Below are 14197 nucleotides of genomic sequence, written 5' to 3' on the forward strand. Positions count from 1 at the left end.
AGATTAACCAGGGTTGGTTTTTGTTTGGTCATCTTGGGAGAACTGAATTCTTTCCCTTTTATCTGGTGACATCTAAGCCTTTTCATTGCTCTAACCTTCTTCTTGAGCTGCCAAGCTACAGAAATAACTGTGGTTTTAGGTTCAGCATTCATAATTCAGTATTTCTGTGACTGTAACAAGTACTGCATCGTATGTCACTTTAACTTCCAAAGTCAGTGTTTCTTTAGTCCACACCTCCGTTTCTGACTCCAGTCCCAAAGCCTCTTGTTTCTACCTCCATAGAGGTAACAACAGAGTCAATATGAGACAAGAAAGAAGGCCTGAAATGTTTTTTCAGTAGTCTGTGACAGAGCATGAAGAGTACATGAGGTGTTTGCCTTGATGTTTTCTGTTTTAGACTCATGAGAATAAAGATAGCTTCTGAATGGACCCTTATTCGACAGTTGTTTACCTTGTTGTTGACTTGGAATCAGGCACACTTGAATATGGATATTGGTGGAAATGTGTAAAGATTTGGATTGAGTCTTGATGTTTCTCATTCTTACTCTTTATAGCTAAAAGAAGTCTTCAGGAAACAGCTAGAGAAGGCGGAATATGAAATCAAGAAGACTACAGCTATCATTGCCGAGTATAAACAGGTAATGTGCCCTCTGGGCTTCATCACTGTGGAAGTATTTGTTTCACTTTTTTCTTTGAGGAAATTTTGTTTGGTTGTTTTTAGAGTTTCCAGAACAGTCGCTGCACTGCACAGATTATATTTGTTGGCTCATTTTCTCCTCTGAAACAGACAGTGGTTAGACATGCTTGCTGATAACACGGGAAGTTTAATTGAGCAAAACAGTCTGTTGGTTGTTTTCAATGTTTGATAGATTTAGAGGAATGAGAAATCTTATTACCATTGGGATCCTGCCTCTGCTTTACTCAGAAGCTAATTTCCAGTAGATCACCTTTGCCAAGCACTAGAATTTAGCATTTGTGCAGCTAGGAGATCTGTGTGTCCTTTGCTGTCGCAGTAGAGAGCACGGGAGCTCTTTCCTGCACATGCCTGTGTGGCCTCACCCAACAGGGGCTAGTGCCTAGCAGGAAGGCTCTTGTGAACCTTAAAGTGATCTTTTAAGGTTGGCGGGTGGAGGCAGGGGCTGTTCTCCTTGAGGACGTTTCTGATCTCATCACCAAACAGGGTCTCAGAAAGCCTCCATTCCAGCTCTACTGGTCCCTGCTGGTTAGGCTGGGGCACAGCCAGGAATCCGCTTGTTGTCACAAGACCCTGACTCGACTGTTCAAGTTCCAGCTTTCCCAAATTATTAAGGCACCATATGCCACCTACTTATCCAGAAATTTCCCTAGGGTCTCCTGTTTCACAAAGGAGCTAGAAGTCTAAGTCTTACTTTTTTTAAAAATGGTTTTTTGCTTGTAAATAAAATGTATGTCCCTTGTGGAAGTGCAGAAAAACACAAAGCAAACAAACCTCCCTTAATCTTTCCAACTAGAAAGAATCACTTAATACACTGAGTATGCTTTGTTGCTATTGATATATAAATAAAAATGTCAGTCATATTGTTCATGCTTTTGGAGGAAAACTAGTTCATTTGTTATTATGAATATCTTTCCACAAGGATTTCCCCCTTTCTTGGAAGATTGCTTAGAACTAAGGCTTCAGAACTATCTTACTCTGTTTTATAATCTGTTTATATCTATATGCTTATTTATCTATACATATATATAATCAATGTATCTTTATTTAATGCCTGCTGCCTGTGAGGCTTGATACTTTGGAGGAATAAAAGAGAAATTGATTCAGTTTCTCTTCTCTGGAAACTGATCTTGTAATAGGTAAAACTTGGCCATAATTAAGAGGAGAGGGAATTATATATGGGAGATAAGGAATCCCTTCCTGGAGAAGGAAGTGATTTGAGCTGTGCTTCAAAGATAAGGTGAGGTTCAGGCATATGGAGATGGAGAAGGAAAGGCTGGAAAGGTTGGGAAGAGCATGGGCAAAGGCATGGGGGGTTGGTTAGCCACAGTTTTGTTTAGTATGAGTTTCAAGTGCAGGCAAGAAAAGCAAAGATGAGTTGGGACCGAGTTCAGGCAGCGTCTTCAGGGACAGGCTGAGGAGTTTGTACTTCATTTTGTTTGTAGCAGGACAGTGGCATGACTGGGAACATGGAACTGGCACCACTCAGTCCCAGGGAGAACTGTGGAAGCAAGTGGAGAGATACATAGGCAAAGAAAGACAGAGAGCAGCCAGGGGCCAACAGCAGAGGCTAACTGAGACAGAACGGGTCCTGAGCTACAGTAGATAGCAGTGAAAACGGAGAACAAGAAATACAAGAGAGTTAATAAGGACACTTTGCATTTGGATAGCTAGGAGAAGGACTGGTTAGACATTAAGCAGTACGAGGAACATCAAAGACCACGTGCTTGTCATCACTGCAGATGCATTTTTTCCATCACATTAGGCCATAGGTGGCCTCCATATGCAGCACTTTTCAAAGAGCAGTCCTTGGGACCATTCTTTAATATTATCTGGCAAGCACTTCAAGCAACAGGCCCATCTCTTTGAAAATAATTAAACATATAATCCAAATGCATTCTGTAGTTGGAACTGGCTGTATTTCAGAAGGTTTGGGCTTATTTAAAATGGTTTATGGTTTGCCAGAATTGCTATAGAGATCGCTTCCTTTTAACATCAGCCAGTACAGTCCTGCGTATTGTTTCCAGGCCTGGATCTGGAGAAACTGGAGACTGAACTCAACAAGTTCTGATCTCTAAAACTATAGACTGGGATTTTTTTAAGTGTCTGTTTTGATAATAGAGGTAGACCTTTTATGTTTTTAGTCTAAATTGCACTTGAAAATTTGACATCCCCTTAATGTTTTATTCCATTTTTTGTCCAAAATAAAAAGATTCTCACTTCACTTGGACTTAGTAATACTTGACCTTGAAGTTTTATATGTATATATATAGTTTATATAGGGCTTCCTGGGTGGCACAGTGGTAAAGAATCCACCTGTCAATGCAGGAGAGGCAAGAGACACAGGTTCAATCCCTGGATTGGGCAGATCCCCTGGAGGAGGAACCCACTTCAGTATTCCTGCCTGGAAAATTCCATGGACAGAGGAGCCTGGCAGGCTACAGTCCATGGGGCTGCAAAGAGTCAGACATGACTGAGACACTGAGCACAGAGAGAGATATATATATCTCTCTCTGCAGAGATATATCTCTCTCTCTCTGGGCTCAGTCTCTCGGTGTACACACACACATACACACACACACACAATTTGGGGGACTTTGAAAGCACTTATTTCTTTCTGTTCCCTGTACTTGTTAACACCTTGTTTCAGAATAATGAGATGTTATTTAATGGTCCTATATTAAACCTTTATGTAAATGTTCTTTCCCAGTGATTATCACAGCACAGTACTTTTCAGTGCTATGAAAAGTGCTGAAGAAACTGAGGCTTAGAAAGATGAGTGAATATACCCAAGGACACCATCCTAGGAAGTCACAGAGCTAGACTTCCAGGCATTTCATTTTATTCTGTGTTGCCAAACCTCTTGTTTCAAGTTTTAAGTCTCTATTATTTTCTGGTCATTTTAACTTTTAAAAAATTCACTCTGCCACTTCCTAAAGAAACTTGTGATTGAAAACAGAAACTGTTTGTGTTGTAGGAGACAGGAGACATTTCTGGTTCAGAATTATTTTCATCAGATTCCTAAAATAGTACCTTGCCCAAAGTAGACAGTCAGCAAGATTCTAGATTGATTCCAAAGTGAGGACAGGAATTCTCTGGAACCAGTCACAAAAGCTAGTGACAGACATAAATCAAACTTATCCCCTGTGTTTTTACTACTGACTGAGATAGAAATGTGCTTTACACACAGAACAGGCTTAGACTTTCTGCTGCTCATTGTGGGAATGACTGGCAAATTTGCAAAGTTTCTTCTAGTGTCAGAGGTGCTAGAGTGATATATGGGTGAATAAACAGCTATGTGCGCATGCTACATGAGTCGTACTTTCTAATAAAGCAGCTCTTTTCTTTCTCTTAGATCTGTTCCCAGTTGAGTACCCGACTGGAGAAACAGCAAGCAGCCAGCAAGGAGGAGCTGGAAGTGGTAAAGGTGAGAAAGAATGAAACAGTTCTGTCATACAGTGTCTTCCCAATTCATGTCATCTTAAGTGAGTGCCTGATCCCAATATATGATGACACACCACAGGCAGGACAGCCTGTAAATACAGCCCCCGCCCTACCTTTGTTACAAAGGGTTTAGGAATTATGGAGAATAGGATTCGTCTCTGGACTGGGATGTGGGCCAGATGAAAGCCCATAAACCTTGTGGGCTATCAGAGACAGGTAACAGGAAAAGAGGTTAGATTTCAGCCTTGGCACACGAGGCCCCTGAGCTTTCTTGCATTTTGGCAACCTGGGAACCCTCAGAAGCCGGCATCCCAGCTGTGCCTGGATTGATGTGACTTCAGTGTGCAGCCCAGTAGGATCAATCCATTAATCTCTTAAACACTAGACACCATGGGCAATGTAGAACTCAGCTGGAGGTGGATTCTTCCACCAGTGTTTTAGAGATGTAAAGAAAACCTGTAGCATTTATTAGGATTCCCTGGTGGCTCAAACAGTAAAGAATCTGCCTGCAATGCAGGAGACCCGAGTTCTAATCCCTGGGTCAGGAAGATTCCCTTGGGGAAGGGAATGGCAACCCACTCCAGGATTCTTGCCTGGAGAATTCCATGGACAGAGGAGCCTGGTGGGCTACAGTCCATGGGGTCACAGAGTCACATTTATTTATATGCTGCCCCCTCGTGGTAGAAATCCTTGTGTTTCTTTTCTATTTGAAAAAAGCAATAGCTTATTCTACAGAACCAGGAGTAAATTAGGTGGATTGGTGTTCTTTAAGCAGCACCGTTGGCACAGCCCACTCTTGGGACCAGTGTTATAGAAACCTGATGCAATTCAATTTGAATATACTCAGGTTTATACAGTACTAGTAAGTAAATGCATTCTAGGCACTTTGGCATATCATTTAACAACTTGACAAGTTATTTAACCTCGGCTCAGATGGTAAAGAATCCACCTGCAATGTGGGAGATGTGGGTTTGATCCCTGGTTAGGAAGATCCCCTGGAGGAGGGCATGGCAACCCACTCCAGTACTCTTGCCGGGAGAATCCCCATGGACAGAAGAGCCTGGTGGGCTACAGTCCATGTGGTTGCAAAGAGTCGGCCATGACTGAGCGACTAAGCATAGCTTTATTTTGTGTTCTGTAAACTAGAGATATTATCTACCTCATAAGGTCATGATTAAATAAGATGATGTATATAAAGTGCTTAGTCTAGAACTTGGCACACAATACTCAGTGAATACATATTTTATAAATTATAACCTGAAAATCTGAGACATGAGAACTGAAAGATCTGAACCTTGCTCTGGGAAGGTGACTTTTGGGGCTTTGGGCCTGGGAGACATGCTTGGATAATACCAGAGAAAGGATTTAATGACCAGTGGAATGAAGAAGCAGCTAATGAAAAGATGACACCAAAGCCTTTAGGCCTACTTGGTGGGGTCATGCACAGTGACACAGAAGTGTGAGCACGGTTGCTTTGTGGGGGGGGTGTGTGTGTGTGTGTGTGTGAAGAGAGGAGCATGGTTATGGTTAGGGACATCCTGAGCTTGTAACAGTAGGACATCAAAATATAAATGTTTTATAATATCCCTTATCTCTAAATTTTTTGAAGATATTTAAAGAAAACAGCAGTTTTGTTGCTATTGTTCAGTGCTCTCTGCTTGATGGGCAGTCCAGGCACGTAACCCAGTGACTTTTATCACCTTGAACAATAACGACCATCTTTCCTTAAAGTTGAACAAAAGGACATATCTTGAGTTGGCCAAAAAATTTGTTTGGGTACCTCTATACCATGTTATGGAATAACCCAAGTGAACTTTTTGGCCAACCCAATACTTGTTTGTTGCTAGGGTAGACTTAGGTTACTCATAATGACCTTTCTTGTCTACCATAGGCAAGTTTACTTGTACTCTTTAAGTTTCTTCATTTGTAAATGGGGATGATAATAGTACCTAATCATACGGTAGCTCTAGGGTTAAATGAGGTAATTAATGCATGTAGAGTATATGCCATGGGCTTGGCATCCAGTAAGGATAACGGTAGAATAAAATTTGTAGAACACATTCAAGAAAATGCTATAACACTTCCTATCTCCGGAGTTTTTCTATAGTTACTTTAAGAAAAAGTAGCACCTGTCTTCGATAGTTGGGTTTTGTGCTGATTATAACCATTTTGGTCATAGCCCAAGAAAAAATACTTTCACAAATGGGCCTTCATTTGATGATCAAAGCAGTGTCCAAAGAAAAAGCGTGTCACAGTGTCTCAGGACATGATATATGCCATGAAGTGCAGTTCGATACTGGTTATCTCTTTTGGATATTTCAGGGTAAGATGATGGCATGTAAACACTGCAGTGACATTTTCAGCAAGGAGGGCGCTTTGAAAGTAGCGGCCATAAGCAGAGAGGACCAGGGGATTGAATCGGATGATGAGAAGGACTCTCTTAAGAAGCAACTGAGGGAGATGGAGCTGGAATTGGCACAAACCAAACTGCAGCTGGTGGAGGCCAAGTGTAAAATCCAGGTTGGTAATTTGATAAAAGACCAATAAGAAAAAAATAAAAGTTAGTGGTCCAGGATATTCTAGTATTAAAACTCAGAATCATGGAATGTTACACCATATATGATGAATACATTTTCTGCCCACTAATGAGTTGTATTTTACATTAAACACTGATATAAACCAGCCAATCCTAAAGGAAATCAACCCTGAATATTCATTGGAAAGACTGGTGCTGAAACTGAAGCTCTAATACTTTGGCCACCTGATGCAAAGAGCCAATTCATTGGAAAAGACCCTGATGCTGGGAAAGATTGAGGGCAGGAGGAGAAGGGGACGACAGACGATGAGATGGTTGGATAGCATCACCAACCCAATAGATATGAGTTTGAGCAAACTCTAGGAGATAGTGAAGGACAGGGAAGCCTGGCATGCTGCCGTCTGTGTGGTTGCAGAGTCATGTTGCAAAGAGTCGAACACAACTGAGCAACTAAACAAAAATAAACACATAGTTTTAAATAAATTTTTAATAATTAAATTTCACACACACACACATCTTATGGGAACTTAAGCATTGCCTTTTTAGTTTACTCTGAGTTTTTTTTTGCCATGGTCCTTTCTCATTGAACTTGGTCACTTAGCTGATGCTTGGAGTTGAAAAGCCAAACCCCTCCTGCTATCCTTGCCCTAACAGTTGAACGTTGGCCGAGAGCCATTCTTTTCTTTGGAGTCCCTTTTCACCTTTACCTGATTTTGCCAAATCCCTTTCCCCATAATCTCGTTCCACTGTGGAGGATATCAGAATCGGGAAAACAGTCCTGGCTTCTGATGGACTGTTCCCATTTCCTTCTGTCAGTGACCCTCACCCTCACTGCATCCTGCCATGGCATCCGCTGCACCACACTAATGCTCCTGAACTTTCTGCACCAGACCTTGTACATTCCCAGGGCCACAGGCTGTGTGTTGGGACCCAAAACTCATTCATGCTTACACTATCAGTAAAACTTCTTTCCATCCATATGCTTACGTTTACCTGTGGTTTTAAGCATCTTCTCTCAGGTTGCAGCCTAAATTGGACCTAAATTGCAAGGGGGAGGAAAGGGTAAAATGAGGTTTCCTGTCACTGATCAGAGAAAGCACAGATTCTGGGTTTTAGTGGTAACTCTTTTAGCTCTACGTTTTTTTTTTTCCTGCATTCGGAAGCCAACTAAATCTCACCTGGGTGTGTAGGAAGAAAACTACGGCTGTGTGGATTCCAAAAAGCTGCACTCTGATTTTATTTTTGGCAGAGAGAAAACATTTATATAACTCAGATGACTTTCTTTCTTTAATTAGGAACTTGAACATCAGAGAGGAGCCCTTATGAATGAAATCCAAGCTGCAAAAAACTCTTGGTTTAGCAAAACCCTGAACTCTATCAAAACAGCCACGGGCACGCAGCCGCTGCAGCCACCACAGGCCACCCAGCCCCCCAAGGAGAGCACATAGTTCCAGCCTCACCCAAGCACAGGAGCACAACGATCAAAGCGACGGAAACCCAGGAAGAGTCCTGGTGTCCCTTTGAAAGGAAGGGAAGGAGGCCAGAAAGCAAGCCAGGATCTTTCAGTAGCTCTCAATCTTTCTCATATGACGCTTTTCAAAGGGATGTTATTTAAACTAACCTGATTTATGTTGAATACCTGTGTTTGTGCTTCATGGAAGGCCGTGTTCCGATCCGTCATAGTATTATTACACATTATTTTATATGCCTGATGTCTGGTTGGAAACAAGTAATTCAGAGCTAAATGCTTTTTATTTAGAACTAATTATTCATAATTATTTTTATCTTACATGAAAATGGAGATGTGTTTTATTCCAAGGTTGAATTGATAGGAAGATATTTGTCACAGCAAAAAAAAAAAAAAAAAAAGATTGAAACCTAAACCTCATAACTTTTCAGGACTTCTTCAGATAAAGCACATTGTGGGGCCAGCCATGACCAGTCAGGTTTCCTGCTGAAAGTGATTCCCTGGACAGCGATAATCCTATCCGAAGGAAAGAACAGATCTGGGGTTGGACAGTTCCCAAAGAGAATTAGTTTATTTTTATTTCCTGTGGGGTACATCTGGAAATTAAGTGCCAAGAACCATGGAATAAGATAGGTTATTGAGAACACACACTAGATAAAAAAGAACTGAAGTTTTCATAAATGCAGGATAAAATAAATCACTTTGGTCCTGGTCTTCTAACAGGTCCTTTGCAGAATCCTGCAGAACCGCAAGCTCCTAGGCAAGCATACAGTTGCACCTTCTGGCAAATGTGAAGTCAGAAGTGGGTATTACGAGTTTCATCTTTAGGAGACCTTTACCAGAGAAGCCTGAAAAGGCCCAGAACAGTTACTGTGCTTAGAATGGAGTGTAGAACCAGGGACAGAGTATTTGTTTAATGTTGACATATACTTTGCGAAGGAAACACTAATATACTGTAACTTTGTTAAAGTTATGAAATGGGAAATAGAGGTCAGCTTCATATCACCTTAATTTAATACTAGGCCCCTTTTTCTGAGTTCTGTAGCTTCCTAAAAATGTGCCCTTGGTACCCCTAGATGAAGAGATGCAAATGCATTTGTAACATTTTCGATTGCATATAAAACCTTTATAGAAATACTTATCTCATGGAAAGGCAAAGCTATTGTGTAAACGTTGATGGAAATATTTTTTTCAATTATATTTAACATGTCTTTATAGATAGTCTTTGCAAGAAATCCTTTGGTAAGGGAAAAACCAATTTTCCCATTTTTTAAGCTGTTTTGGAGGCCTTCGGTCCTTTTACGTCAACCAAACTACTGTCGTCTGTGTACAGTAACATTTATTGATGCTCATCCTTGGCTTCACTGTTGAAAATATTCTTTGCAGAGGATCTTAAACCCTGTAGTGGCAGAGTGACTCTCATCTGTGCCATATGTTGCAGTTAAAAGTAACACACTCTTGGAAGTAAAACTCATGTAAGAGCCATCTCAAGTCCAGGACCATGCACTACCAGTTGCTCACGGTGGATCCTCTCTAAAATACTCATTAAGCTCTAAAAAGTGAAGTTCCCCTCATCGGTAAGTGTTCTTCTATCATCTATAGCCTATAAAATTGATGTGGTTGTCTGCTATCCTTCATTACACTCATCAAATAATACTTTTCTTACAGAATTCTCTTTTTTGTCCTGACATCTTTCATCATAGTTTTCATTTCCTTTCACCCCAGAGGAAAATAACTCAGCATTCTGAGTATCTGTGTTGACTTTAACATTCCATTTGTGGTGGTTTAGAAAAGTTAATATTTGTTTTGTAAAATATAGTGGCTAGAAAATTGCATCTTGGTACTTGTTTTTGTAAATCATTCAGTAAAATTTGTTAGCTTTCCTGGTACTTTATGCTTTGATCCCAAGAAGCCTTGTACAAGTTGCCTTATCAGATGGCTAGCTAAATTAAGGATTTTCTTTTGTGTTTTGTGAATCTCATAATTCTACTGTACAGAGCTCTTTTTACATTTCACAGAATGCCTAAATTGCATAATTTTCCTTAAATGGTAGTTGAGAGAGAACTAGCTCTAGGTTCAGTTCTTACCTGTAGACCTGGCTCAGTTTTATAGCCCCTAACATTTGTTTCTTTAAACAAAATCACCAGGTACAAACATTGTAAACATTTAATCAGTTGCATTTTAACTCTTTTAACAGATTATGATGGCCATCTATAGATTTTTTTTCTCCTCCAGTTCCACATCATACTTGGGTATGTGTATTAGTATCATAGTCTAAACTGTCCCTCACTATAATGCCTTTGGGTGAGTAGCAATAGCAAATACAGAAATAAAGAAAATTCAGAAGTTGGCATATGATATTATTCATACAATCTTACAGTAGCACTATCCTAGACCACATGCCTTTCACCATATAGTTTAAAAACTCATGCATTCCAGCATTAAGTATCTGCCAGTGGCACCCCACTCCAGTACTCTTGCCTGGAAAATCCCGTGGATGGAGGAGCCTGGTAGACTGTAGTCCATGGGGTTGCTAAGAGTCGGACACGACTGAGCAACTTCACTTTCACTTTTCACTTTCATGCATTGGAGAAGGAAATGGCAACCCACTCCAGTGTTCTGGCCTGGAGAATCCCAGGGACGGGGGAGCCTGGTGGGCTGCCATCTACGGGGTCGCACAGAGTCGGAGACGACTGGAATGACTTAGCAGTTTTAATTTATCTTAACTTGAAGTATATTTGAGAATTCATACTCTTCTTTGGATTTTAGAAAGAGGTTGACCAGCTCAAATATCCAGGAAAATTTCAAATATTTTAGAGTGTTTTTCATCTTTTCCTTGGATACACTGTATAAAACATTCCTCCAAAAATCCAACATTTGCAGCATTCTGAAAAGTGAAGAGTTCTCCTTTCATTAAATTCTTCAATATAAGAGAATGAAGTTCAGTTTGATAATTCAGTCATTAGCTTTTATATCTTGAGAATCTTAACACATTCCTTAGAGCTGAAAGAAACCAAGTTGAATTTTGCAGTGCATATGTTTTCTAGCTTCCCACATCCTGAGCCATGGCACAATTTGGTTATATTTAGTTACATATAATTTAATGCAAAGAAATTCTCAGTTACTGTATATGAGTGCCTATCAGAAACACTAAATAGGAATGTCACATAGGCCTATGGCCTATCTTTCCATGCAACCAATAATTCTCTTTCCCTCTCCCAATTACTAAGTTCGTGGTTTGTTCTTCATTGGCTTTCTTAAATTTCCATAATAAAGTAGAAAAGTAATCTTTGTACTGATGTTGGGATATTTAATAGTATGTATCTGGTTTCATTGTTTTCAAAACTTTCATCCTCTTATACTATGTATTAATATTTATGTTTCTCAAACCCTTATTCCATTTTCCTAAAATACTTTCCAGTTGATAACTAGTGGCTTCATTTCCTAGCTGAAGTGAGAGAAACAAGAGAATATACAATTTAGGGCACAAGAGATGAAAGATCCTTAAAGGAACGGATTCATTTCTGAGGATAAGAATCACATATGTAACTAATGTAAGGGATTGAGTTTTCTTTTTCTTTACTTGAGATCAGTCTACTAATTATTCTGGTAAGGTGGTTGTCCAATTTCATGATTGTATTAGGGAAAAAGCAGCTTTTAAAAAGTGAAATATTTTATCTTTCTGGCACAGAACACTTTTAATTACTTAGTAAGATGATTCTGTTGTATAACTTACTCTTTAAAAAAAATTCTTCTTCTCTTGCTTCAAGTATAGGTAAACGAGAGCATGAACTATTGTTTGATTTGAATGCTGTGAGATTTGTGTGTGTGATTGGTGATTGGTATAATTTTATATGGCTTATCCCTGCCTCTTTGGTATACCCTGGTACCATTCAACTGAACATGCACATGGTGATCAGATACAGAAGGCCAGACCCAACTCAGTGGCCTGTGTTTCCTACTACCAGATACAAAACTCTTGCCCTCTAGTTGCCATGCTGATGGTCACATTGAACTGGAACTGCTCCAGAACATCTTCCTGTCTCATGGTGGCTTCCATGTAACACAGGCAGAGCCCTTAGGGATTTTCTTATCTTTCAAGAGCTACCAAAATGAAAACTTGCATGTGGGCTGCACCTCGATAGGAGATGATCATCTTGAGTTGTAAGGAGAAAAGTGGATGTTTATGAGTAGCTTAGTGACTACAGTCAGCTGTCAGACATTCCTGTCTTAGCTTCCGTCTAAAACACTACATGTCAAGCTTATCTGCAAGTGTATTTGCTCCCTGCTATAAAAACATCTTCATCAACGTGTCCCACTCTCCCTGCCTCCACCCCTGGTTTTTCGTTAGCGGTATTCTGGAAACTTAAAAAAAAAAGAATCATTGAGTAGAAAATGAATATTTTAAGTTACTTTCCTTTTTCATTGGCAATAAATTAACATGTAAAATCTTTTCTGTTGAAATGTAACTTTTAATAACTATATATTATATATGGAATAAAATATAGGAAACTGAATGATAAGGACATAAATTCGTCAAGACTCTGGTGTCATGAAAGCACAAGAATAAAGCCTGGAATTGGTCCCAGAATCCAAGATCGTAATAGCCTTTGCATCAGTTTCTCTATTTTTGGTATTCTGCATAATGTATGGATCCTTAGTTCAAATAAGAAAGTTTCTCAGTCAGCCTCACTTCATTTCTTTCAACTCCTACCTTTCCCTTGCTGAGGAGGTAGTAGAAACTCTATGCCATCTGTTTTTACGAATTCTATGATTTTGCCCATGGCTTCTCCAATGAAAACAGGTTCCAGAATAAAAGAGTTGATTAGCTCAAACAGTGCTAATTGACTACGAAAGAAATTAGTGAGCAGCCTCTCTCCTCTATCAACACTGACCAATTAGATGTTTCCATTATTCCATGTATTATGTATAGTACACTCTATAAATGTAAATGTAATGCTTGTTAAGAAAAGTGCAATTTATTGTACATTGTCCCAACAAACAAATGTTTACTTTTATAATTGTTATGAACTTGAATTGGATTACTATCTTGTTTTCACGTGTGAATGAAGCCTTGTGAAATAAACAAATGCAACTGAAAAGGTAGCAAGGTGACTGTTTTTGTGAGCCAGTGATGTTCTCAATGCTTTGTGTTTCCCCTTTGGCCCCAATAAGCAGTAATAAACATTTGTTCTAAAATCCATCTATGTCTTTTTAATTTTTTTTCTAGTTGACTTTATTCTGAATCATCTGAACCCGGCATTGGTGAAAAGCTTATCTGATACTAGACTCTCTAGTCACTATAGCAAGGAGAAATAAATAGGAGTTTGCCTTGCAAAATGATATCATGTACAGCAGGCACAGCCAAGTGCCCTGTATGCCTCTCTTTAGAGATTCCTTGGTTGCAAGTAACAAACTCTCTCAAGCTAGCCTAGTAATAAAAAGGTAGTTAATTAAAAGGGAAGAAGTATATTTAGCTCATACCACCAAAGGCCAAACTGTTGGGCCTGAAGAGGCACAGGGACAAAGGGCTGGAATGCCATCAGGAATGTGAGCAATTATTCTCATAATCACTCTTCTGCTTGTCTTGACAGGTGATGCTTATCTGCTGCTGCTGTCTCTGAAAAGAGGCACCCCCTGCTTCACAGTGTATAACCTCCAAGTTTATATGCCCCGTCTTCAAGTGACCGGCAGAGATGGACTGGCATCTCAGTGTCCCAATTCAAAATCTTGCAACAATCTCATTGGCTAATATTGGATTGGGTGGCTGCTGCTCATCTTTCAGAGTACAGCCCAGTGGGTGACATCATGTAATTCAGGCAGAACTTTGAAAAAATCCTGAAGGCTCTCCTGAAATGGAGGCAGGGTACAGAGAATTGTGATTTGCACTAGGTTCTAATTTGCATTTTGTTTTGGCTGTCCCTGGAGCCAAATGAAAGCCAGATTAGTCAGCTTCTCTTAGAATTCAGCATGTATTAAAAAAATATTAATCAGATTGCAAAATTAGTTTGTGCCCCGAACCCAGACTACAGACATCTTTTGTTTGGCCCATGTA

The 14197-nt window shown here is 39.8% G+C and overlaps 1 protein-coding gene across 4 annotated transcripts in view; it reads left to right on the top strand.

Annotated features, from left to right (window-relative positions):
* The window catches only part of RABGAP1L (RAB GTPase activating protein 1 like), a 719827-nt gene extending 706482 nt beyond the window's left edge, over positions 1-13345 (top strand). For all 4 annotated transcript variants that reach the window (XM_018060617.1, XM_018060619.1, XM_018060620.1 and 1 more), the window contains 4 exons: positions 555-638; positions 4050-4121; positions 6461-6658; positions 7970-13345. In XM_018060617.1, the coding sequence (XP_017916106.1) occupies positions 555-638; positions 4050-4121; positions 6461-6658; positions 7970-8122 (507 nt within the window). In that variant the 3' untranslated portion in view covers positions 8123-13345. The remainder of the gene's footprint in view (positions 1-554; positions 639-4049; positions 4122-6460; positions 6659-7969) is intronic.

The sequence above is a fragment of the Capra hircus genome, chromosome 16, assembly GCF_001704415.2.
Source record: "Capra hircus breed San Clemente chromosome 16, ASM170441v1, whole genome shotgun sequence".
In the NCBI taxonomy this organism is placed as follows: domain Eukaryota; kingdom Metazoa; phylum Chordata; class Mammalia; order Artiodactyla; family Bovidae; genus Capra; species Capra hircus.